A 10,068-nucleotide genomic window follows, 5' to 3' on the forward strand; every position below is an offset into this window, starting at 1 on the left:
ACTGCGGCCACCGCTGCGGTGCACTGCGAGATGTGGCTGCAGGCAATGTGAACCTGCTGGGAAACTATCTTTTAGCTATGGACACTTAGCTATGCATTTAATTAGAATTAAAATGTATCTCACTTTAAAGTTCAGAGAGGCTGAAAAAATATCACAGTAATTAAGCAATAGTTTTGATTATATATGAAACAAGATCAAGCTTTATGGGAGGTGACAGAGCCCCCAGCAAGTCAGTCTGAATCTCTCTGGTGTAGCGATCTGGAGCGGGGTTTTTCATCTGAAGAGGTCCAATGAATGCCATAAGATGCACAGTTTCCATGGACATTAGCATGAAATGGAAACCCACCTCTTCAGCCAGAGTTTAAAAACGGCATTGTCGCTTGTGTGCCAGCCATGGAGCAGCAGCAGGTGGGCTCCTGGGCTGTGCACCCCTGCCAAGGGTCTGCGGGGCCAGGAGCCGGGCAGGGGAGCAGGCAGGGAGCCAGCCAGAGCCGCCACGGCCGGGTGGTCCAGGACACGACAGTGTCTTGCTGGTCCTTGCTAACAAGGAGAGCCAGCTGAGGTACAGGGAGGTGTGCAGAGCCCAGGAAGGAAAATAATTTTGCATTTTACCTAGCAGGAAAACCTCCTCGTCAGTAAAATGATCTGGAAGGAGCTGGTTATTAGCGTGCTCGCACTATCTTCCCACATATACTTCTGTCTAAGTATCCCTCATCCTTTCTACTTGTGCTTTCTGCTCAGGACAAGGACTTGTCTCCTTGCCAACCTTGTCACTGCTGCATCCCTGCCAGCTTCCGCTGCCTGCATCTTGTCCCCCACAGCAGTTATAACCCATGTGCACCGGGTACCTGAAGAGAAAGAAGTAAAGCTGCGGGAGGGTGTTCAGGGAAGTTAGGTGCATTTTCAGCCTCCCTGCAGTCAGAATTCAAGAGTGCTTATTCCTGCCAGAAGATCCAACTTGCCTTACTTTCCACCCTCCGGAAATATTCCCCCAGACTAGCGTTATCAACCCAATTAACATTTCAAAATTCTCAGCTTGCAGGTGCTGGTTTCAGAAAAGCTAATGGCAGTCTTGTACAATGTTGAGCAATCCAGTTGGCATCAATTTGTTCTTAATACCCTGTTCAAGCTGCAAACCAAAATATGGGGTTTTTTTTCTTTTTGGTATTGTGTACAAAGTAAATAGGCTACATTAAAGATAATGATGCCAAAATTAGTTTGTTTTTTTTTCTCTTATACACATCAAGAATTCGCAGTTGCTTTATGCACAGTTTCTCCTCCCACAGCTTGGGGTTTGTTTTAGCCGTCTGATTTAGCTGGTACTGCTGTGGCTGCTGCCCAGGGGGCCGTGGGGGGGGGGGTACCGGCTGTGGCTGCTGCCAGGGGGACCGTGGAGTGAGAGCTGCCGTGAGTTGCAAGCCCCAAGTCCCACTGCCCACCTTCCCCAGGTGTCCCAGATATCCATCTCTGTCAGGATGAAGACATGACTCGTCTTGTAAAAAGAAGTACATGAAAGTTTGACTTGAAGTGTTTTTAAGAGTGTCTGCAGCCTGTGAGCATTAGAGGTGGCTTTGCCTGGAAGTGTCTGGACAGAGTTGTCAGGATCCTTTGCTTGCACCAACCCTGACATCATTTCACAAGTGCGGATGGGGCTAATGCTGCCATGGGGCAGTGCAGTGGCAGGGTACAGGCTGGCATAGGCACAACCCAGGTATGTACCCCATGTCCTGGGAGGGCCAGGGCAGACCCCTCAGGTGCTCTGAGCTGCTGCTGTGGCAGCAGGACAGGACTGGAGATGGTGTGGTTAATGCTGGTTTAGGGAGAGATGGTGGCCAGTGGAGTCATACATAGGCACTCACTCTGTGCCAGGTTGGACCATTGCCTGTCCTCCGGCAATCTTCCAGCCTTGGACTAGTTAATCCCAGATACCTTCTTTTCCCCAAAAAGATATGTTTTACCCAGGACATTCCTCTCCCTTGTAACTCAATCTGGACTGAGCCCCCATTGCCCGTGTGCTTGCGTGCACCACAGTGCTCAGCTGCCTTCTGTCATACCTCGCCCTGTGATCTAAAATACCCCCATAACACCAGGTAACACATCTTTCTCTTCCCCCTTCCTGTGGAACTTCCAAACCTTCTTTTCTTCAAAGGATGCTGGGCAACATTGGCCAGTGTTTTCAAAACTGATCATCTGCAGAAGTGGGGCTGCAGCTGCTCATCCTTCCTGGAAATTTAGAGATGCCGAGGTACAGATTTAGACATCTGATTTTAGGAAAACCATTACAGCCTTTACAACTCATGCTGTGCGGTCCATGTTTCATGTTTCTACTATCCGCATGCTTGCCCTGCTCATCCCTCATTTTTTGCTTTCTGCTCTCACTGTCTTGATTTTCAACCCTGAGCCTTTTCCTGGGCAGACCGTTGCTCTTATTTGAGGCTGCCGGGTCAGGAGTGAAGCTCTGTGCAAGCACACTGGCAAAGATTCAGGGAATTAGGCTCTAGGCCCAATTTTGGCCAGAAGCAAAACCCACTGAAGTCAATGGGAATCTTCCTGTTGACGTAATGGGCTTTGGAGCAGACCCCGGCTTCGATGTTCTTCAGGGCAGTGATTCCAACATAAACCTTTGGCACTGTGTGAATAATAGATAATTATTTTTGTATATCCTTTTCAAAGCCCACAAATTGTGTTGGCAGTCAGCGCTCCTAAATTTGTGGAGCTGAGACTGGTAGCCTGAAACGAAGGGACAAAATCAGTAACATAAGGTTCATGTGGCCAAGGGGAACCATTTCTGTGTGGTTTCATCCAACTTGATACAAAGAACGAATTACTCATCAGTGGCATTTCCGATCCCAAGGAAAAGGAGGCTTTGACAGAATCCATTAGTGCCTATCTGAGAAATGATAGGGTGCTATACACAATACATTTATGTTTTCCCAAAGGGAGGTGATGGGGTGTATTTCTCATGGATGTTACTTTTCTGTTATTGCACTATTTAATATCACTTTTCTCTAGCGAAAGAGACATTTGTACTTTCACCTGTTCCTACCACAATGCAGGGACTACTTAGGGATGCGCAGGGGACATTTGCCACTGCCCATCACTCTGGCCTTTCGGAGAGCTAAGGCCAACATCAGCCCCTGTGTCCTTTGCGAATATGCACTCAAGCTGGGGTCACATACACAGTTTCTGTCCTGAAACACTTCTCCAGTGAGGCTGCTCACTAACTGGGAAGACCTTCAGGTAGGGTCTCTGTAAATTCACAATTATGCCTATTTTCATTTTCCTTTCTGGTAATGTGTTCTGCTGTTTTGGCAAAGCATCTTACTTAGGTTCCCACCTGCCATTTTCCATGCAGTTTACTTTCTTTCAGGATATATTCTCTGCGCTATAAGCTCCTGAACTTTTCCATAATGTAGAAAATATTTTGAGGAGTTTGTCTTATGGATGCTCATAGACTTCTTGTTTCTACTCCTAGAAGTGAAGCTTTGTAGTGCCTACAGCACTGGTTTGGAAGGTACGATATTAATACACTGATACTTTATGCATTTAAAATCTGTTTCCATGGTGGTGGAAGCACTATGCAAGGAAGAGGCTCAGCCCTGCAAGACTTGCTGAGGCAAACTGAAGCTTAGCGCCGGACTATGCATCTCACTTTTATGGACATCTGCTGATTTTTTACTGCTGTTTGCTCAGCGGGAAATGTGGTTTGGATTCTAGCTCTGCTCAGGCAGCCAAGTATTACCAGCGGTCTCCATTTCTGCAAGCTAGTGTAACTTGCATGCTCCTGCTGCCCAAGCAGTGGAGGGGACACTAAAAGTTTGGCATCCTCATCAGTAATTCAGGGCTTAGTACTGGACTACGTGTGTATTAACTCTCATATGTAAAGACATGGCTGGAAGCAATGGGGAATGTAGGTTTGGTGACTGCAAGGCATGCTACCAAACAGTGACTGCTACCCATGGGCATGCCTGCTTCTCATGAGCAGGGAAAAGCAAGAGATTATTTGAACCTATGGAGTGTCCTTATTCTACGTCTGGCTAGCCAAGGCATTTGTATGGTTGTCATAAACTCTGACATCTGTTATTTCCAGATGCCTTATAAAGCAGAATTAGAATGGATTTGGGTTGGGATATCTATGAAAGAAAGCTCTGATGCTAAAGTATTTATGTAAAATATGCAGCTTTCACAAGACCTTTGTATGTAATAAGCCAAAAAAGTGTTAATTATTTTATCTCTGCCAACGTAAAAAACAAACAAAAGAACCTTTCTGGCCAGGTGCTGCCATTGCCAAATATGCATTTCAGTTAAACTTTGCTGTGTTTATGTTTCTGGATAATAAAATTCTTTGGTTTATGGACTGCCAGAAGATAGAAAGCTGAGATTACAGTCTCAGATTTGATTAGGTTTGTCGTAAAGCAAAGGTAATCATGAAACAATGACTATTTAATCAATTCTTAGTTAGTTGTGTATTTTAAAGAGGTTCAAGCTTTTGTCAGCCCTACTGTCTTCTCTTTTCTTTGTAATGTGTCAGGGTATGTGGTTGCTATTAAATCTTTTCATTAGTTTGATGGAGGATGAAGATGAGTAGTTCTGTTTTTAAGGAGCCTGTTCAACAATGACAATGATACAAAAGACAACAGTCTGCTTTGATTTCCACCTTCTGGAGATTTCTTTTGTAGAAAGTATGCATAAAATAGTATTTCCAGGATATAAATTCAGTGTGCAGGGACTGCATTTGTAATGAACACCTCTTCTCCTGTGCAGCCACCTGGCCGTCCAGAGTCCTCTTTGTCCATTCACTGATGTGTGAGATGCTAAGAGTCTTTTATTTTAATCTTTCCACCTTGTTTTTGATAAACTTGGCTGCAACAGCTTTTGAAAGAACTTTTTATGATTTGTTTAGGATATTTACCTTGCCTTCATTACCCCAGTATCTCAGCATTTCGTCATCTGCACCCACTACTTCACAGTGTACATGTAAGTGCCATTATCCCCACTTTATGGAAGAGAAACTTGAGGACAGAATGACAAAAAACCCAAAACAAACTAAGGGGCTTTAGAAGCCAAGCCCACAAAAGGAGGGGTCGGATCCTGATTTCCTCCTTGGCCCATCCTATGTTTCCCTTTTCTCAGACTATCTGGGTGGCAGTGCCCTGGGCTGCTAAGATCCAGGCTATCTGCTCAAACCACTTTTAGCAGGGTGCTATGCATCCCATCTGCCAGCATGGCCTGTGTGTTTAGAGCTCCTGCATCCAGCCGGTTTGCTGAAGCCAAGCAGATGATGGCTGTGAGAACTGGTGACAGCTAAGCCTCGCATATGTGTATGTATTCATCTGTGCGAAGGTCTGCTCCAAAGAGCAAAGTATAGCCAGAGTTTCTCCTGTGTAGCATCACTTGAAGGGTGTTTCACACCCCTGACTAAAGCCATCTTGCATCTGCCAAAACATGATAAGGACTTTTATAGCTGTATCGTAAATCCTTTGAAAAATCAGATTGTTAGAGCCTTTTTAGCAGAGTAACAGTTTGGTTGTGCATGTATATTGGATAGCTGCATATGGTAGGCATGTCAGACAGTGAAAGGCCGTAAAGTATTACCACTCCATAAAATAGTACTTCTTAATATGATTTTTCTGACATTTCTGGCAGTAAACATTTGAAACTTATATGGAGTATTTCACTTGTGAATCTCAAAACACATATATCATTGTGTATTTAGGGCTTAATTCAATTCCCAATAAAGACAAGGACAAAATTTCCACTTTCTTTATTGCTCTTGTTCCAGCCTTCAAAGTGAATGTTGTCTGTTGAAATTAGAATAGATACTAATTTGGTCCCATAAAACCACAGATTGTTTCAACTTTCCATGAATTTCTGAATGAATAGATGATCGGATCCCATGATGCTGCTCTCAGACTCACTGGCGATATGAAAGAGACGCTTGTCCAGCCAGCTGTATAGCCATGCCACTCTTTTGTTGCCTATAGTACACATGCTCAGCTCCTTTTTACTCTCTTTTTATTTTAATGCTCTGCAACAGGGCTGCACAAAGCCGAATTGGCTTTTAAAACACGACTTCATTTTGGAGCTATACGTCTGTGCCCGGTTTTCTTTTGTGCTGCCTGCAGAACAAGGAGGCTGTGTGGTATCTGACACTGGGCTTTTTCCAGTGATTTATTAACTGTGTCAGAATAGCTGTTGTGAATGCTGGGAAGCTCTTGCATATTGTGACAGTTGATATTGATTATGACAGTTTGTAGACTCTAGTGCGTTGTCAGACAGTGGATCGTATTTTGTCTTCTTACTATACATACCATGGACTATAGATCATAGTGTTTTCTTAAGAAAAGGCCCCATTGTCCAGCGCTCTCGCTGGTATGAGGGAACTTCTGTAGTGTATTGTGCAACAAATAGCAAAATGGTTCAGGCACCCTATGGGACAGGCAGGCAAATGTCAATTGCCTTAGGAAGGAAAAAAAAGTGAATAGTTTGTTCTGCTTCTGGCCTTTCAGGGGAAGGAGCCGTGCAGTTGACAGAAGTGAGTAAACTACTCTGAGGATGTCATTTATGAAACTACGGTGCATGCTGTATTGTCTGTTGGCCAGAAATCCATAGACCGCACAGGAGGAGGAGGTTGCAATGAGGATCTTGGCTACCAGTCGTTTTTAAAAGTTGCTTCAGGTCTTGATGGAGGCTGAAACTACATGTTTCTAGAATGAGTCTGAGGAAGATGAGATAAAGATTTCTGCAAACTTGGGAGGAAGTGAAAGCTGGCGTGAGCTTCTGTGAGGAGCACATCAAACAGATCGCCCCAAATAATGACCTCTTCTGACTGTTTGGTTTTAGCTAGACAGTAGTAAAGTAGCACACAGGAGAAAAGATTTTTCTATTTGCCTGAAACCTGCTTCAGTGTGGAAAAAAGTCAACAGCTGAGCTTTTACAGGCAGCCTGATCAGGAGGAGGGAGTCAAAAAAAGCTATTTGGTTAATTATGCTGCTGTAATTTACTATATTGCTACTTTATTATTGGAGGAAAAATCTTCAAACAATACATTTCTTTTTAAAACAAAACAGCACTTGAGTTGTAGCAGTGACAGTGAATAAGAAAGGAGCCGTTATGATTTTTCTGTTCTTGAAAGACAGTTCTGTCTTTTATAAGAAACCATAATGGGTCATAAACTTACACCGTGAGATAATAAACCTTAGGAAAATGACCTTTAGCAATCCGTGCTATTAGAATTTTGATCTCACACTGGGTTTAGATTGATTCAAATGCAGTTTCTGCTGTGATTTTACATTGATGTGGTTCAAAATCCATTTCCACACATGCCTTATACTTTAATTCAAATACATGTAACAGCAGGTTACTTGTGAAATGTTTATTTCTGGGATACTTTGGGCCAAGACTATGGCACTGAACTGGGGCCTAGAGGAACTGAATTCAGTTCTTAACCCCACTGTGGGCCTGATACTGGCCACTCAAACCAGTTCATCTCTCTCATGAGATGAACTCACCCCCGTTTCTGGTTGTCTATTTACACTATGAGATCTTTGAGAAGGAACATTTCCTATCAGAAGCCAGTCTTGATCCCTCCTGGGATTTCTAGATGCTGCTGTAATATTAACCATATTTTCTATAATGCCATCTGTATTTTAATGAGTCCTTAATGTTAGCAAGGAGACAGAATTAAACTAAGTGATTTGATTTCAATGATGACGCAACTTCCCATTCCATGCTTGCATTGAATTTGGATTAATTATAGCACTCACTGTGTTATAATTGTGTTTCATAATGATAAAATGCTCTAGAGTTTGTACATTCACAACACTACTGTAAGCCTCAGGATGTACTGAGATTTTACAGTGGCATCTCTCAATCCAGTGTCAGGTATTAGTGCTATATTTATATATTTACAGGTTTTATTGCAGAACACCCACAGCAATATCAGAAATGCTTTAAAGGAAGGATAAAATGGAAGTGTTTTTAAATGTCTGCTTTTTACTACAGGCATATTTTATTTGGGTTTTTTTTCTAATTTACCTAAAATATTTTGAAGAAGTTAGGTGTGAGGAGTGAAGAAGTTTAGGTGTTCAAACGTGAAGACTTGTTTCCTTAGGTGACTTTTATCTAAAGCTCTGGTCACAGTTCTCTGTCTGTGCATAGTTCTGGCTCCTTAAGCCTGAGACCGGGACGGTTGAAGATAGTGTTGGTGTTGTGCTGTGAAAAGCAACAACTCCCAGCTCCAGTTGTACACCAGCAATGGCTTATATGAAGATCCATCCAGTTGCTATCATGAGTGGCCACTTGGCCATCCTGGGGCTCTCAGGCTGCCCCTTTGCTCACTTGCCCTTCCCTGCTCTTTGCCTGGGATGTCCTCCAGGTGTTCTGAGCGCTTTGAGATGTCTCTGGTCCTTTGAGTTGCAATCCTTAAGAGATTTTATTTTCCTGAGTAGAGGCATTGGTAATCATTGCAGAAGGTGGATACATTTCCCTCTCCCAACCCGGTGCCCTGAAATGCCTCTCAGGTCCATTTTATTTCCAGGAGACTGCAGGAGCCTCCTTGTCCATAGGTTGAAGCCTGCTCTCTGACGTCACTGTTATCTTTCTCTCTTCCCTTCAGATGGCGTCCACAGTGTCACGGCAGTCTGCACCCTGCGTGTCACCATCATCACGGATGACATGCTCACCAACAGCATCACGGTGCGGCTGGAGAACATGTCCCAGGAGCGGTTCCTTTCTCCCCTCCTCTCCCTGTTTGTGGAGGGGGTGGCGACAGTGCTCTCCACCGCCAAGGATGGCATCTTTGTTTTCAACATCCAAAATGACACGGATGTGAGCTCCAATATCCTGAATGTGACCTTCTCGGCTTTGCTCCCCGGTGGCATTCGAAACAAGTTCTTCCCCTCTGAGGACTTGCAGGAGCAGATCTACCTCAACAGGACCCTGCTGACCATGATTTCCACGCAGAGGGTGCTGCCCTTTGATGACAACATCTGCTTGCGCGAGCCCTGTGAGAACTACATGAAGTGCGTCTCCGTCCTGAAGTTTGACAGCTCGGCCCCATTCATCAGCTCCAACACCGTCCTGTTCCGCCCCATCCACCCCATCAATGGGCTGCGGTGCCGCTGCCCCCCGGGCTTCACAGGCGACTACTGCGAGACAGAGATTGACCTCTGCTACTCCAACCCTTGCGGGAGCAACGGCCTGTGTCGGAGCCGAGAAGGGGGCTACACTTGTGAATGCTACGAGGACTACACTGGTATGTGTTTATCTTATCTTTGAACCATGATTTATATGTTAGACCATCAGCCAGTCCAGCTCTGTGTCAAACTGAAATTGCTGACATTCTTAGTCAAAGGGAGAAAAACTCCTGGTGCTGCCTTCTGGGCAGGAGAAGGCTTGTGAGTGTCACACGTCACTTAGGGTAAGTCCCGTATCTCTGTGCATGCCTGGTGGCAGGAGCCGTGCCTTGCTCCAGGTCATGCAGGGGGCCCAACAGCTGCTGAAGCAATTTGCATTGTGTGAATTTCTGCTCAAAATGCTTTATGCAAACATATTTCTTCTGTCTGGAAGAACTAAAATGGTGGGAGACATCCCCTGGTTCATGGTTTTGCATGTTAACACCTTCCTAGCCCCTTAGCAGTCCCCTCCTACCAGGGTATAGTCGGGGTGCACAGCCTCGGTAGGAGGTTGTCAGCCCTTGGCTGTCAGCAGGCACAGAGCATGAGGATGGTTCACGGTCCCAAGAAAGTGCAATAATACACACTTATGGGAAATACTGCGTGTCACCTCCAGTTTGTAAATGTCCAGATAAACTCCAGAAGAACGTAGCTGCTTCCAGGCCTGTCTCCAGCAGCCTGCTGAGGAACGTACTTTGCCTCATCATGGACTTGACAGCCAATAAAGATCAAAGTGCTGCTTCTCAAATACTCCTGAGAAATTATGAAAGAATATTAACTGAATGTTTTCTGGTGCTTCAGTAAAGTCAGTGGGATTATTTATGTATTTGAAATTGCACACACATTTAAGCATTCTGCACTGATGTGCTGCCAGCTGTAATTTATGCTGCCG

At 44.6% G+C, this 10,068-nt stretch overlaps 1 protein-coding gene across 1 annotated transcript in view; it reads left to right on the forward strand.

Moving 5' to 3' along the window:
- CELSR1 (cadherin, EGF LAG seven-pass G-type receptor 1) overlaps positions 1 to 10,068 on the forward strand; it is a gene marked incomplete at its 5' end in the record, with an annotated part of 171,480 nt that overhangs the window by 61,655 nt on the left and 99,757 nt on the right. The window contains one exon of the mRNA XM_009698658.1: positions 8,618 to 9,256. Within this exon, the coding sequence (XP_009696960.1) occupies positions 8,618 to 9,256 (639 nt within the window). The remainder of the gene's footprint in view (positions 1 to 8,617; positions 9,257 to 10,068) is intronic.

This window comes from Cariama cristata, unplaced genomic scaffold (genome assembly GCF_000690535.1).
Source record: "Cariama cristata isolate BGI_N322 unplaced genomic scaffold, ASM69053v1 scaffold13154, whole genome shotgun sequence".
In the NCBI taxonomy this organism is placed as follows: domain Eukaryota; kingdom Metazoa; phylum Chordata; class Aves; order Cariamiformes; family Cariamidae; genus Cariama; species Cariama cristata.